The sequence below is a fragment of the Parus major genome, chromosome 4, assembly GCF_001522545.3.
Source record: "Parus major isolate Abel chromosome 4, Parus_major1.1, whole genome shotgun sequence".
NCBI classification, from domain to species: domain Eukaryota; kingdom Metazoa; phylum Chordata; class Aves; order Passeriformes; family Paridae; genus Parus; species Parus major.
Window position 1 is genome coordinate 30141444 of NC_031771.1, and position 16334 is coordinate 30157777.

General features: G+C 38.4%; 1 protein-coding gene across 5 annotated transcripts in view; it reads right to left on the reverse strand.

The window, feature by feature from the left end:
- Positions 1-16334, reverse strand: part of MARCHF1 (membrane associated ring-CH-type finger 1) — a 227766-nt gene that overhangs the window by 22386 nt on the left and 189046 nt on the right. For 4 of the 5 annotated variants that reach the window (XM_019006422.1, XM_019006423.1, XM_015625093.2 and 1 more), the window contains 3 exons: positions 13177-13256; positions 12179-12910; positions 161-341 (listed from right to left, as the gene is read on the reverse strand). In XM_019006422.1, the coding sequence (XP_018861967.1) occupies positions 161-341; positions 12179-12910; positions 13177-13256 (993 nt within the window). The remainder of the gene's footprint in view (positions 1-160; positions 342-12178; positions 12911-13176; positions 13257-16334) is intronic. The other variant, XM_015625097.3, reaches the window with a different exon arrangement.

A 16334-nucleotide genomic window follows, 5' to 3' on the forward strand; every position in this document is an offset into this window, starting at 1 on the left:
AATTAACCAACTTAAATATAAGAATAAAATCACCGTGACCGATTAATTAAAGCAAATACAAAGCCATTCTGGACAGATGTTTCTTTAACAGTGCTTGCAATTTCCACAGCCACTCTGGAGCAGTGAGACCTGAGGATAATTAAACTCCAAAACACCCTACCTTCCGGAGAGGCTTGAGCTTGGTCTCCATGATGAAGTCGTACTTGCAGAGCTCGCAGCAGCGCGTGTCCGAGCTCTTAATCCACTGGTGCAGGCAGGCCTGGTGAACAAAGCGCAGGGTCCCCGTGCAGCGACACGGCGTGATGAGGGGGCTTTCATCATCCCCCTCACAGTGACAGATCCTGACAGGAAGGACAGCGAGAGCGAGTGAGGCAACCTGCCAACCAGCAACGCAAAGGCACTGCTTATTTACACTGCTTCCCCATCTTCAGGCTTGACATTCAGAAGATGCCAGGTAAATGACCTTTCAGATGGAGGCCTGGGAACACACTCCGTGTTCCTTTCTGCCATTTAACAATTTCCCTTCACTTAGTTGTTTCTCTTTGAATTTTCTACGTGGTCTGAAGGTGAATCAATAGAAATAACTGTTTTTTCCCTTTTATGCATGGCAAAACCTTTAAGACAAAATACCAGAGCAGAACAGTTCTTGGCCTGTAAGCAATGCCAATAAAACCCTCAAAGGCAGAGAAATCTAACCCAAGCTGAAAATATCCAGCATGTGAAGTACAAAAAGTTCCTAGGATATCTCTCTGGAGTTACCCAGTTAACAAGTAACAGTTAAAAGAATCAGAGAGCAGTTTTGAGTCCTCTGGAGTCATGCGTACGGCACAGTGTGTACACACATGCACACTTTTTAGGAGGCAGGTATTGAAAAGTCCTGATCGTTTTTTTACTCCTCACAGTCCCTTTTAAGTAGACAGCAGCATTATCTGGGAAAACAAAAACTACTCTGTAAGCAGACCCTATGATAAAGGCTGGTCCCAGAACTGGCTTACTTTAAGATGGGATACAGAGCTTTTCATATTGTGGTTTTGCATAAAGTGATCAGTGCTCTAACATCATCACCTAAAGGGCTTCTTCTGTGACACATGTTCAAGTGTCCTGCTGGTTTTCCCCTCTTACAAACAGACACCTGATCACATCAGGAAAACATTCACCCATCAAAAACAATGTCAGATTTATTGGCAAGCATCTCATTGAAGGCAGGGAAAGCTCTACAGAGAGCAGAAGGCTTAACCATACACCTGAAGTTAAGGAGGTTCACCTCAATGAAGAGTAATTCCCCCCCACACTAAACCTAGAAAAACACAACAAAGCACCCAAGGTCTAATGAGTGTCTGAAGTGTCAAACTGGCACGCAAGAGGGAAAAAAAGAAAACAAAAAACCAAAAAAAAAGCCAAAACAAAAATAAAAAAATCACAAAAAGAACCAAACCAAAAAAAAAAATCCACCCTGAAATCTGAGAAATGCTATTTCAAAATAAAGAAGTAGCAATAACAGCACAGATCCTGTTGTCTTGGCCTTAGAAACTTAGGAGTAGCACCCACAGTGCAGATGCAGAAGTGTCTGAACATACCCGAGGAGTAACATCCTTTTACAGAGAAAATTGTGCCCGCACCACAGGGAAGGAAAAGGGGTAGGAGAGCTTCAGGATGAGGTTGTCATCCTACTGGGAAGATGGGTGACCTTTCTAGAGCAGGAGCTTCTGATGTATGTCAGGAGGCAACCTGACAAAGACATCCCAGGAAAGACTGGCTACTGCACAGCTCTGAGGCAGCCAAGTCTATAAGCAGGTGAGGAGGAAATTCAAATGTCTAAATGAAAGATCTACAGATCAGAACTGACAGCTCCACTATTCTCCCACAGTGTAGCTCAGAGCCATGAGAAAATCAATCTACGATAATGGGAAAGCAGAACAAAGCTGCTTTGCTGGACATACAGAAATAAAGAGACCAAAAAAATCCAACAGATAAATGAAGCTCTGAATACCTGGTCCACAAAAGCCAGGTTTCAATTTCTGCAGTGGTGCTGGTACAGGATTTCATGCCCCACAGCAGTGAAGAGGAGAACAAATTACCCACAACTTCCTTCTTGCACATGTTCATTTTTCGAGATACATTTTACAGGAACTCAATTTACAGTCTTGTCTTTACTAATCCAGCTGAGTTGGTGCATCAGTAGCTTAGCTCTTAGATGGGAATTGCCTATGTGGTGATTTCTTACTGAGCCTCTAGCTTGAACAGAACTATATTTTCAAAACACAGAATAGTTATTTTTTTCGCAAATGCATTCCCAACTGAGAGTTACATAAAAAACATAATTTTCTTTTTAAATTAAAGCTATTCCCCAAAGGAAGACCAGCATTCTTTGTTCATTTAAATTCAAGCCATAAATAATTTATTTTACAGCCTTAGCATTTAGACTATTTAGAAATTAGACAACTAAGCTATGTACCCAGTAGCCCTTTTTCTACTACTACCAAGACTGTTTAAAATTATTTTCAGAGCTAAAATACAAGCCTAAAATTCCACTGGGTTTTTCAAATAAAGTGACACTGCTAATTTGAAATGAATCAAAATAATCCTTAGTGGAAATACTTCTACAGAAGAACTCTATATGCATTATACATTCTATTTGGGCTTTCCTTTTACACAGGACACAAACCAATTGTATAAACAACAGGGTGACACTAAGAACTTACATTTTTGGTATGAATAAGCTTGAACTAAATATCCTAATGGCCTCTTCTACCTTTATAACCATGAAATATGTAATGAGAATTAAAACAAACTTTAGAAGGAATTGAAGTCCAGAGAAAATGACCAAAGGCATAGCTTTCATTATTTTGAATGCTCTTTGGTCTCTTTGGTGCAATTTAACTCTTTGTTATTTGTTTAACTGTAAGAAATTAGCTTAAAAGATGACTGAGTACCTAAACTCACAGTGTCAGTCTAAAGATTTGTTGGTGCCCAGCACCTGTGGTGACAGACTGCTGGCTGAGTGCTTAAACATCTTCTAAAGACTTGGAGCAGATAACTTGCTCTGTCTTCCTCAGCCATTAGAACTGAACCACAACCTTGTGTGTCTTTGCTCTTTGATGAGTTCATCTATAATGTACATCATTATTATCAACAAACTGTAGAAGGTATATTGTTAATCATGGTTTTGAGAAGTTTTTTGTGCAAACAGAATGGAGGTAGGGATACAAAGCACAGACGTACCTGAACCAAGCTGGAGGTGGAGAACTTTCATTCTAGCTTCCTGTTGTCAAATGATCACAAGTGTTTGAAACTTTCATGCATCAGATTATTTAGCTGGCTGAACTTGTTCTGAGAGTAAAATTTGTCTGCATACTTTAGAAATTAACTGAATGGGAACAAAATGGGAATGGGAACTGAATGGGAACAAAAACACTCTCTATGATAAAGAAAAAGAATATATTATTTGATAAATCTATACTGATTTATTTACAAGTTGTAGTACAGCACAGATCATTGTTAATAGATGCAGCTTTAGCTGCTCAGACACACCTACAGAATTTGCATACTCAGCTTTTCTCAAATTTTTAGTCCTTTAGTAGATAAACGGCTTTCATTATAGAGAAATACCTTTGACTATTTTTTTTTTGACAACTTAGTGCTTTAAGGATTCCTGTCTGTGAACAGGACCTGTCTTTTCCAGAGGCAACAATGAGCACAAGAGTCCAAAGGAGCTTTTGCTCTATGAATCATGTGTACACCAGACAACATAGGATATATGAGCCATTAGATGACCTTCTCATTCAGATAAACAAAATTTTGTGTCTGTATGTGTATAGACCTACAAACATATCCCTACACACTGAGATCACAGAATATCTATATTTCTTTAAATAAAACTCACTGTGAATCTTTATGAAATAATACTCCAACAGTGCTGTCATCCTTATGTGTAAGTTTTTGTTTTATAAGCCAGTATTTTAATTACCCAGAACAAATGTTTCTAGAACAGTATTGTTCCTACATTTGTGTAGATGTACCAAACACAGAAATTGATGCTAACATTGTGCATATATGAGATGAAAAACAAAACCACAAAAATTCTTTGAAGGATGTTCTTAAACAGCAGGTTCATATATATAATGCAATAAATTAAGAAAAATATTTTTCAGGAAAAAAATATGTAATGTTAAAACTGAAAACATCAGTATTTGTGAAAGATCTTCATAATTCATATAAAATCTGTTGCAGAATTCTTGTATGTTCCTTACAAAACATATTGCCACCACACATATATAAACAAAAGGAATTTCTTATCAGATCAAAATAATGAAAGGCAGCTAAAGAAAGCACTCAGAAGTGAGGCATCTTCAGAATTTAATGTCATACTATCTTAAATTCCATGACTATTAATTGCTTTCTCACGTTTTCCATGATCCTGTTCACTGCAGAAGATAAAAGGCAGAAAGGTAAGAATGAAACCAGTCCACAACTTGCAGGCATTCCTAAGGTAATTGGATTTTGGCTGATTCTCAAAAAAAAACCAAGAGTTATCTCGGATGACTGACCTTCACTTGCCATAAAATTAAGACTTTTTTTCTTCCATACAGACAAACATTTCCATTTTCCATACAGACAAACATAATCTCAGTTTAAAAGGTCTAAAACCAGTGTGGAACAAGGAGATCACTTGGAAAGCTTTCAGGTTTTCGCAACAGTTATTTATTCTGGCAAAATCACGTAAATTAAAATTGCAATCTAGATGGTTAGCATCTAAGCTGCTTATTGCAAGAGATACAGGCAGATTCCAACAGATTTGTAGCTCTTTCTTCACATGCAGTTAACAATTTTACTCTCATTAAAGAGAATAGCTGCTAATCTCCAACCTCATTGGAAACCCAGCAGTTGCCCTAACCTGTCTTTCACTAATCCAGCTGACTCTTTGGAAATTAAGAAAATGGGCTGATCCCTGTGCCTCTGTAGTGAAGTGGAAAACACACTTATTCTGCAGGAGTCCTGTGAGATTTAGTGCTCCACTCCTACCCTGCCAGCAAGTGCTCCTCTGGGACAGCATCTACCCAGCTGATTCCCAAGCATGTCTGGATCTCTGCCACAGGAGAGTGATAAAGAGTAAGAATCAATCAGCATGTCCCTGCTTCTGCTGCAAGCCAGACTAAGAATCTTGTCACTAGGAGCAGCGCTGGTGGAAAAGTGTTTGCAGTAACTCTGCATCACCAGAACTCTTTCTGTGGATCCCACATTTACAACTGGCCCCCTATCTCAGTACCTGGTAAAACTCTTAAGGATTTTGGGCCACTACACATAGACCAAGGGTTTAGCTACAGAAGCTTTTATAGACTTCTTTGAAAACACACCCGGTCAAATTTTACCCTCATTAACAAACATAAAATATAGGGGAATGCCTCTGAGGCTATAAAAAATATAAATGTATATGGGGGCATGGGCATGCTGATAGTGATGTACAATAATGCTTAAGGGCTATAAATGATGTAATTATGTAAAACCTGCATTGTTCCTTAATTTTCTGGCTGCTGTACAGCTATGTCCATGCTATCAAGCACTACAGTGAAATTGTAACAAATCTGCTGAAAACAAAAAGCTAGTGCTAAACCTGGGGTATCTACACCAGACCCATCTTGGTGGGTGTTTCCTTGACTTGAAACTGATTTTAGACTGGACCAGGAATACACTCAAAGGCTGAAGAACCCCGAGACAAACTCTCAGTGTGGTCTAAAAGCATGACAAAAGTAACACTGATCAGGTGTGCTTCAAAAGCAGGCTCCTTATCTGCACTAAAGCGCTAACGGAGGCCCCTTCACTCCCCAAATGAGGAGGAGCTAGGGCCTTTTGACTGTGGCATGTTTACACCAACTGTGCTGCAACTGATAGGCAACCTGAACTAAATTAACACAGATGCCTAATAACCACACAGTCATTTTCTTGAAGATGGAAGAATACCAGAGAGCAAGAGAAATACTTTTGAACTTTTAACAGATTTCCTTAGTAAAAGAGGGAAATACTTTCTCCATATAAATATGCTCAAGGAAGACAATGCCTATTCTAGAAACATTTGTTTTGGGGAGAAATTACTGAAGAGGCAGTTACATCCTGCCCTTCACTGGAAAGGACATATGAACTCATAATGGTTATGCAAAGAAAAATTTTTAGTCTGTTTGGTGAGTACATTTCATCACTGAATCTCACTGTTGCTAAAGGGAGCTTAGTCAGGGAGAAACAGCACAGCTAAAAATGTTGGAGCAAGTGAATCCCTGGATTTGATTTTTGGCTGTGAGGATTATTAGCTGCCAGCATGAAATGCCATGAGCTCCTAGGTTATCTTAATTGGACCGAAAGGATCCAGTTCCCCAGAACTGCAAAAGGATGCACAAAATTGATGTTGCTACTAGTGTATTTTTTTTCTTAGGAAAACTATTCTGTCCAAAAAAGGTCATTTTCTTTTTTGCCAATTTATAAAGTTCTTACAGTACTTTTAGATAGTTAGAATCTAAAATTAAACAACTTTATGAACAACTCACAGCAAGTAATTGTCATTCAGAAAAAGAATCCACAAAAATATCAAACTCTGCTCATACATAGTGTATCACTTGGGAAAAAAAAAGGTTAAATTCACTGAATCTGTTCACCCTGCAATAGAGTTCAGAGTGCCATGTTTCTCTTGGTTCCATTTTACAGGCTTTTCTTTTTTTTAAAATCTCATTTCCATCCTTTCCACTTTTAAATCACAAAGTGATCTAAATGACAAATTGGTACTCCTCTCCATTTAAACATGGTGTGAATGAGGCACATTAATTCTCCACACCAAATGTAATCCATTTGTATATCTCTTCCCTGTCACTCCTGCCCTTCCATTACGCTCTACAGTCAGCTGTCTTTACCTGACTAGAGGAAAAACCATTTTTAAAATGTTGCACCACACTAGTGGAATTTCTTAAGGACCTAGTTCATAAAGCTTTCCCTTCATTTCTGCAAAAGTGATCAGAATTTTTAAGAGCCCCAACAGCAAACAACATTAGTGAAAGCATATAAATATTTTATTTTGTCGACATTTCTTGTCTTTCTATTAATCTTCCTTTATAGGTGATAAATAGGATATCTAAAGAGTTACAAGTAATTGCTGCCTCAGATGCACTGTTAGTGCAAGATACATGTCTGACAAGATTTACTGCACTGACCAAGTTCAAAGAACTAGGGACTGCATCTCAAAACAGGATATAGATTTCCTCCCACCCACCTAGTGAAAGTCAAAGCTTTTAAGGAACTAAACTCTATACACAAAATATGCAAGCTTTAAGTATTCAATAATGGAACCCTTAAAACCAAGGATAACTTGCTTACAGGACGTTGTGGCATTTCACTTATTTCCATTAAAAATAATAATAAGTTCTGAGAGAAAGAAGCAGAAACCAGGACTCAGTTCTCCCCCAGATAAGTGAGCCTAATCAAAACAAAGACATGCTTGCCTTACTTTGGCTCTCCTTGCATCCTTGTGAATCATGGAGAGCTTCCAAAAGAGACTGCATAACCAGATGGTTGAAGAGGTGACAGATGGGGATTTGAACCATCAGGCAGATAATAGAATTAACCAGAATTTCATACTGCTTCAAAGACTGATGAACCACCAGACCAGCAAGCAGAGAAGGAGATTCCTCAAAAAGCAGGAGACTCCTATCAAAAAGTCACTTTGCAAAAAAATAAAGTTCTGAACAGGAAAGTTAGCAGCAGTCACAGCTCCTTCAAGGAAGGGGTGAGGAGTCAACATGCAGGAGAAGATTCAGAGAGTTAACTCCTAACATGTCATCCTGAGATCACAAGGTACACACTAACATCCCAGGGAAAGGCAGGTGAAAAACCCTCCAGCTAAACACCACAGTCTGGAAGTAGAGCATCTTCCATTTTATGGTGATTTTAGAAAGCTCTGGATGGTATTTCAAGTCTTCGCTACAGTTTCTTCACTGGTCCAACATCAAGGTTTTGGCACAAGTATTTAGAATGAGTGTTAAAATTCACTGGTAGAATTTTAACCTATATATCTATCTTCTGTTCAACTTTCTGGGTTTTTCTTCCTCAAGGACTTGTTTCCTACCACACACCTTTCTGTTCTGCTAATTTCATGAGCACTCTTCTGCCTGAATATTTCAGAATGTAAGCAACTTCATGAAAGATATGTTTTTTGAAGGTCCTACTAAATAATATTAAGAAAAAAACCCTGCTGAAGCACTTGACTTCACAGAGAGAAATAACATAATCATATTGCCCCTTGTCATGTGCAGTATACACTATTTCTTTCCATCTATAACTGTGCTAACACACAGAAATGCCAATATTAGTATTTTCCTAAGTTTATAATGGCCTTTAATTAACACACTAGATTTTGAAAACTGTTTTTTTAAAAATTATGCTTGAAATCTACTCTGCAGATCTCATGAATCAACTTCATCATCTCCTTTACTTCTTCCCTTCCCTGCTTTTCTCACATGCCCTACTGTTATACCCTGCTCCTCAAATGAGTGCCATTTCTGCAGCCATTACCTGACTGCAGAAAGAATCATTGAGAGTTCAACAAAATCAAAATTTGATTTCCAATAAGCATCTTTTTTCAAAGTGAGAAACTCGGATTTATTTGAGTGTGCATGCTTTTGGTGCAATGACTGAATCAGCAGTACAAAAAGATTTTACACCACAAGCTTAACTAGTTAAACAGAAAATACCTTTCAATAATAAAATAATAAAATTCAATTCAATAATTCAATAATAAAAATACCACAAGATATATTCAGAATCAATACACAAAGCACTTATGATCCACTAGTGGTAATATCAACTACCCAATTTTCTTTTCTTAGTGATTCCATGTGAAAATCTATGAGATTCACTTCTCACAATCCATTGTGAGACATGACTTTGTCATGTCCAATACACAGATACTCCCTTCTGGGAGACTATCCACATGCAGACCAAAGAAAGCTATTTCTGAGGCTGTGCCTCAAGCCATGGTAAATTCCAGGATAAAGTATATATGAAAAAAATCTCAGGCACAGGGCAACTTAGGAAAAGGGGGATTGAACTGTAGGATTTAGAAAGCCTACGTTGTGAATCTTTTTTTAAAAAATAAAATAAATAAATTAGGTGCCAAAACAACTCAGCAGGGCCAGAACTTACATTGTATCTCAGAAGAAGAAATCTTGCCTCCTAATGGACTCCAGGAGAAAGTAGTTGTTCAGGGTAGAGACTGTAAAGGTCAGAATTGATGCCATGACATTTCTTCAGCATTTTGGAAAGAATCAGTGACACTAGAAGGGCAAATAATTCACTGGAGTGACCAAGAGGCTCCCCCTAGACTAGGTGAAGAACACCCTGCACAATGGCACTGTACTTTTGAGTATGGAATTCAGTGTGTCCTGTCACATTCCTGCTCATGCTGCTAAATGCAGTGTAGAAACTGTCAGCAATCCATGAGGAAATGAAGGAAAAAGGTTGCCTGCCCAGAAACTTAAAAGATGTCACCATGAGATGTTCATGATCCCTGTTCCTCTGTTATTTCCACACAATACACACACTTAGGTGAAGGCCACTCCTCTCAGCCAGTGCTGTCATATCAACTAAGGGACATGAATATCTAGGATGAAAAGCTTGAAGAAACATCCCAGGAAACAAAATTTCTATATCACAACCAGCTATGTTAACCCAGTCTTAGCATAAACATGATGAAACTGCCCTCCTTTTTCTGTTTCTCATGCACAAAAATGGTGCATATGTACACAACTACACTGACATGCAATTGTTTGTTTGGTTTTTGTTTCAGATTGGAGGTTGTGAATTAAAAAAAAAAAACATACCACATAGAGATCACAAATCAATGAAGTGCATGGACCTGTGCCGAGAAATAGAAACTACAGTCTGTTATGAATTGGTAGTAAAAACATGTCTTTCCTTTTCTTCAGCTGTCTGCATACTGATTAAGTAAGACAACTTATCAGCTATGAAAAATTAACCTGCTTTTGATTTTGCTATGTTTTTCTAGATGTATTACAGTTACTGTGATACATCTGATAATGACAACATCAAAAAGCAGTATTGTCCCCAACATGTAGAAAAATGTGTTTATGACTGGCTTAAGAAATTTTACAAAACAGGTCTCATTACCAGCCATATTAAGTTTAATGCTGGTTGTTCAAAGAACACCTCCACTGATACTGAGTGTGTGATAGGGCACACACAGCCTATCAAGATTTTTCAATTTTCCTCTACTAAATAAGAGCCTGGCAGAAAAGTATGCATGCACATCCAAAAGGTCCATCCTTGAACCAAGCTCCAAACAGTGCCTGACAAAATATAATAAAATTAACTGGGTTGAGAAGACAAATAAAAGACTGGGATTAATTTCTCAACTGATAGCAAATTCTAAGTTTAGTGTCTTGGGCAACAGTGAAGACTAATCTACATAATGCACTTACAGAACTTTATTATATATATATATATATATATAGTGTATGTGTGTGTGTGTGTATATATATCTATATATAGTGTGTGTGTGTGTATATATATATAGATATAGATATACAGGTATACAGGTATATAGATAGATAGATACATATAGAGTGTGTATATATATATAGTGTATATACTGTATATATACTATATACTAGTGTATGTACTACACTGGATGTACAATACATGCAGGCTGGGTAGTTCAGAAATATAAGACAGCTCTGAAGCTGTTGTAGTTATCTGTGCACACCTCTGCATCACACCCTGTAGACACATTTCAATAATATGGTTTATTTACCACTGCTGCTGTTTCTTTGCATTTCTGTAAGGCAGAGAGAACCCAAGCCTGGTGCTAATACATAGGCTCATGCACAAACACAGCTGGACTTTGAAGAACCTTAAATTAAGACAATGGTCAGACAGCGGAAATGTGCATTTTTGCTTTTAAGTATAAAAAGGAGTGCATAGCCCTAGCTGTATTAGTTAATGGCTTATATCTTCTGCTGCAAAAAACCCACAAAATACTTGCATATTATCTCTTTTCTTTTTAGAAATAAGATATTTCCAGTCTTTCACTAGGTTAAAGCATTCTGTGAAACTGCATGATGTGGCATCGTGAACTTCCTCATCCTCTGTTTAGATTTCCACACAAATTCTTCCCAGCAAAGAAAAGTGAGAAGTTTTGGGTTACCATATGAAGAAACTAAGCTTGGTTTACACTTTGTAGATGAGAGCCAATGCTGGCTCACAAGTTTGGTGAGGGAGAAAAAAGGAAATACTTGTTTCAGTTCTGTTAGACTTACGGGATGGTGCATTTTCATTTACCACTGAACTAAGTAACGCAAGCATTCTTAGCTGTGTACTCCAAATTTGGATGTTGGCCCAGAAGTGGCTAGCTTGATCTCATTTCCAGGGTAAAATGCTCACCTTCTGCTTGCACGCTTCACACCAAGGGCATCAGACTGTCAGAGGCCTGACCTTCTGAACTAAAGAGATCTCTTGGTGATGCTTTTTCTTTCCCAAAGCTTATTTTACTGTTAATTCTGCCCAATATCCCTTTTGTATCACTCCAATCCTTGGGAGAGGTGACTGAACTAACAGCCCATACACATTCACGGTGTGGAGGTGTCTGGCAGTGCAGAATCACAGACAAATTATGCCCCACCAGAGACGATGTTCTCCAGGCACCATCCCTGGATTCCTGAGGAAATGGCAACTCTAAGGGACACTGAATCAAGACCATAAATTTATTTCATGTAAGGCATTGAAAAATTACACAGAGGTCCCTGGACTTGAACTGATCACTTAAGGAGGAAAAGCTCTGTATCCCATTGTATTGAGCTATCTGGCACTCTGCTTCATTCTCTGCCTCTGGCTGGAGATTTAAAAAACCACAATACTCTGCCAGAGGACAGACAGAGCGGGTCCATCTTCATGGAGCAAAGACAAACATTTGGCTCCCTTGTAGGATTACTCTTTCTAAATAATCTCTCCAAATTTAGATATGCTAACTTCTCTGTAGCAAAGGTTCTTGTGTTATTTCCTGTGGCCTACCTAGCAGTTTACTACTGAGAAATAGCGACAGAAAGCAGTCAAGGGAAAGGCACTCAGACCGTGGCAGGGAGAAACTCCTCTTAAGAATGCTAAATCCTTCTTATTAGGGACTAACCTGCATACTTCTAAATCATCAGACCAGTCATCATACAACACTGGAGGCTTCTGAACAGCATGAGGCACAGTGGGCCCTGCCCCAGCAGGTGCTCCATGGTCTGGGACTGCCAGAGCATCGCTGCCAGAGCCTGCCTCTGCAAAGGAGTCCTTCGTGTGTCTAAGGAAAGCTGCAGGCTGCCGATCTCTCTGGTAGCTTTTCCCTTTGCTTTTCCCACATTTTCTTGAGGAAATCCTTGCTTCCTGAGATGATGCTGAAGACTGTGACTCCTTAAGCTTTGGAATCCTTCGGCGGTGATTTAAAGTAGGATTCTCAGGGTCAGACACTTCTTGTTTCTCTTTTCCCACTGTCCCCAAGGTGACAAGTTCAACAGCATTATTGTTTGAGGACACATCCTGGTTACTGCATGATCTATTGTTTCTTCTCCCTCTCCTGGCCATCCTGGCCTTTTCTCTTGCTCTCCTCCTAGCCTGAGCCCACTGACTCTCATCTGAAGATGATGATGAATCAGATGTGTTCCAGCTGGATCTCGGAGGCTCGGGATGCAACTTACAGTTTCTCCCCTTTCCTTGCTTTTCTGTGTGCTCACCATTGTCTCCAGTCTCTCTTTTCCTCCTAAACCTTCGTTTTATGTGTTTCTTACCACCAGGCTCCCTATTAGAAGGGGCCAGCACCATGACAGGGGTTGCATGTTCAAGTTCATCTTCTGACAAATCATGCAAGGCAGTAGATCTAGACAAAGCAGTAAGCAAAGGAAAGGGATGGAAATGGTAAGAGAAATCACACACACACAAAAAAAGAATGAGAATGAGAACATGGATTTTAATAGAAAAACATGAGTCTAAAAAGCAAAATCAAAACAAAAACAGAGATCAAAAGAAAACTGAAGTATATGTCAATTATGAATAAAGTTAAGCAGAAGCAAGAGCTACACAATATTTAAAAGAAACAACTTACACGTATCAGCCAGATGAGAGAGTATTTTTCTCAGCACGTACCTACAAATGTCCTGAGTGGAGGGGCAGACAGACAACCGAGATTGACTCCTGGGAGCTGTTCCTGTTGTAGGACTGCTTGCCTGTTGAAATAAGTTAGACAGTTTGGAATCTTTGTCCATGAAATACATTGCAGATATTTTACTGCTTTGCCACATGATCACAAAATTAAAACAACTGTTTCTGCTGTTCATAGCGAGCTGTTGAACACATAGAAGCTCGCAAAATACAGGAAGCTCGAACAAAAGTGAAACCTATTTGTGGAACTAAATACGACTGAAGTGTTTGAGCTCTCATTCGCTCACGACTACTTTTTGTCACTGTTTGAGGAAGCAGCTTTCAGCATTTGAATTTTCATTTGGCTGTACTGTAAATGTCTGAAGGGAAAAAGTACTGGTTTTCTTCTCATGCAGTCAAACAACCACGATGATTCCTTTCCAAATCATGTGAAGTGCATTTGTGATACATCGAGTGGTGAAGAACCCAAAGCTAACTTTGGTTGAATGAACTGATGAAACAGCAGGAAGATTAAAGTGTGTTTTTAAAGGTTTTCAAGGCAATCAGATCTTTTAAAGTGCTGAAAATGTTAAACTGAAAAATCCACAGTGCAGGCTGCATCTCTACAGAGCTGATCGCATTCTCTAACAGCAGAAGATATATAAAGCATGTTTAGTATGTGACATTTTGCTCATAAGGTTGTTGCTACAAATTGCAGATTCAGTTACCCAATACTTTCACTGAAAACATATTTTGATGGTGTTAAAAGCAAACAATTTCAATCTGCCTTGCTATCTACTGGCAGCAGAACTGTATGGAATCCAAATGTAAATCCAAGGCGTTGTGATTCTTCAGGATCCCTCACGAGACATGGTATTGTGGGAAGTGGGCTCAATACAAACCGTTCTTAAGGCTATGACATTCCTGTAGCTGATTAGGGGTATTAGCTTTTCCTCTGCAAGCCCATCCACCCCACTGTGATCACCACTTCCAAATGCAGACAAAATACTACAAGCCTCAGAATTCCACAAAATCGTGCACCAGATGCAAGGCAATGATCACTTTAGGCAGGAGTACAAAGTACAAATCATACAAAGATATAAAGCCTGTTACCCAAATCTTTTGTACTAACAAATCAAATTCAGTCAGATAACTGAAATTATTTCTAGCTCAACTTTCACAGACGTTTTTGTGGTGTTGAAAAGGTGTTTGAAAATTAGCAGTAAAAGCAAAAATAATTAAAAACAGCAAGTACCTGCCAACACTTCACTTTTAGCTGAGTTTCTTAATATCCATTTAATTTAATGCATACATCTTTTGGAAACATCAGTCACCACTATGGATTTTTGCTTTTATAAGGGTACCAGCTGAGACTTAAGAATAATATTTTTGCATGAAAACAATCTTCTAACTCCCGGAATTCAAGTAACCATTTTTACCTGCTGATTAACATGGCAAAAATACACCAAACCCACCAACAATATTACCAATTCTTTACTTCTACTGCAACAAATGAAATTCAGAGCTATAACAACTAAGCCAAAATGAGAAATTAAATTGATAAAGCAACTGATGAATTTATTGATACAATCCTTGTATTCTAAGTTTTTGCCATGTCTGGATTCATCAGTCAAAGGAGGAACATTAATGTGTCAACATGCTAGAGGAAAAGGACAAGTATTTGTGAGAGAAATTGTATTCCATACCTCCTTTTCTACAGAAGTAATATGTCAATTATATGCACTGAGACAGAGTATGAGCTTTTCTTATGAACATATTAGAAACATATGTTAGATGCATGGTTGGGTATATAACCCATCTTCCATCTCAGCCTCTGAGATTAGCATTAAGTAATTAGGGTTAATTAAGCTACTTAAAGAGGAAAGATGCAGACATCAGCACCAATAACTCATGTTATTGGGTTACATGCTGCTGCTGTGTGAAAAAACATCCTGCCAGACTGAGCCCCAGTTGAAGGACTACTGAAAAATCCAGCCCTAGAGTCAAGTGGGGAATCCTGAATTCATCCCTCATGATGAGCTCATTTCTCTTCTCCCTTCCCAGCTCCAGGATTGTTACCACTGCTTCTTTCAGGATCTCTGTACTACAGGGATTTGATCTGGTCTCAGATGGAGGTCAGGTCATCTCCATGCAATAAAAGGAATTTTTACATCACCTTGCCACAAGCAGTACCCTTCAAAGGGATAAGGAGATTGGCTAAGCTGGCCCAGCAACCATACAGTAGGTCTGCACAAGTTCAAGAAACTTTCAGCAGCTATTAAAGCAGGAAGCAAGCTAGACAGTTCTTAAGAGAGCTGAAATAAAGCCAAAAACTAAACAAACTCCTTGAAAAGCTTTTACACTTATGATTGGGAACTGCAGACCAGTGGAAATCTAATTATTTTAAGATAAAAATTACATTATCAGTTTGACTATTTAAATCTTGAATTTCACTTTCAACTGTCAAGAGGTCTGGACTGTTTCAGCCCTGCTCAGTCAAATTTACTTTCTAGTTCTGCTGTGCAGACATGATGCTGTTATATTTGTTATGTTTATTGTACATAACTCAGAGAAAAGTTTATTTCCTTCAAAAACAATTTAGATAAATGTCTTTTAAAAAACTAATGCTTTTTGCTTGTTTGTCTAAGCCCTATTAGAGCAAACATGCCAACTGGTAGGCAAAAAGCCAATGCACCATGTAATTCTTAAAAAACAAAGCATGACAAGTTATAGACAAGATAATTCAGATTCTTACCTGTGATCAAATATAATTCATTTGGTTTCTACAACTTTGTAACACAAATTTTTATCTATATTATCTAAACGTATATATGCTTTTCTACATTAAATCAGCTTTTCGTGGTAAAAGCATAGATTCACAGAATATCAGGTTGGATGGAACCTCAAAGATCACCTAGACCAACCTGTCTCGGCAAAAGCACAGTGTGGACAACATGTCCCATCACCCTGTCCAGCTGAATCTTAAAAGTGTTTGATCTTGTGGAAAAAAAAAATTGAACTGATGGACTGACTTCTAAAATCAAAAAGGTTAGTGTTTCTGATATTAATTTTCTGATGTTGATTTGTGTACCTCAGAGGAAATGGAGGCCCTTATTCTGTAAATAGGTCCAGTCTTTGTAAAGTTTGTCCAGTTATATAGCTGT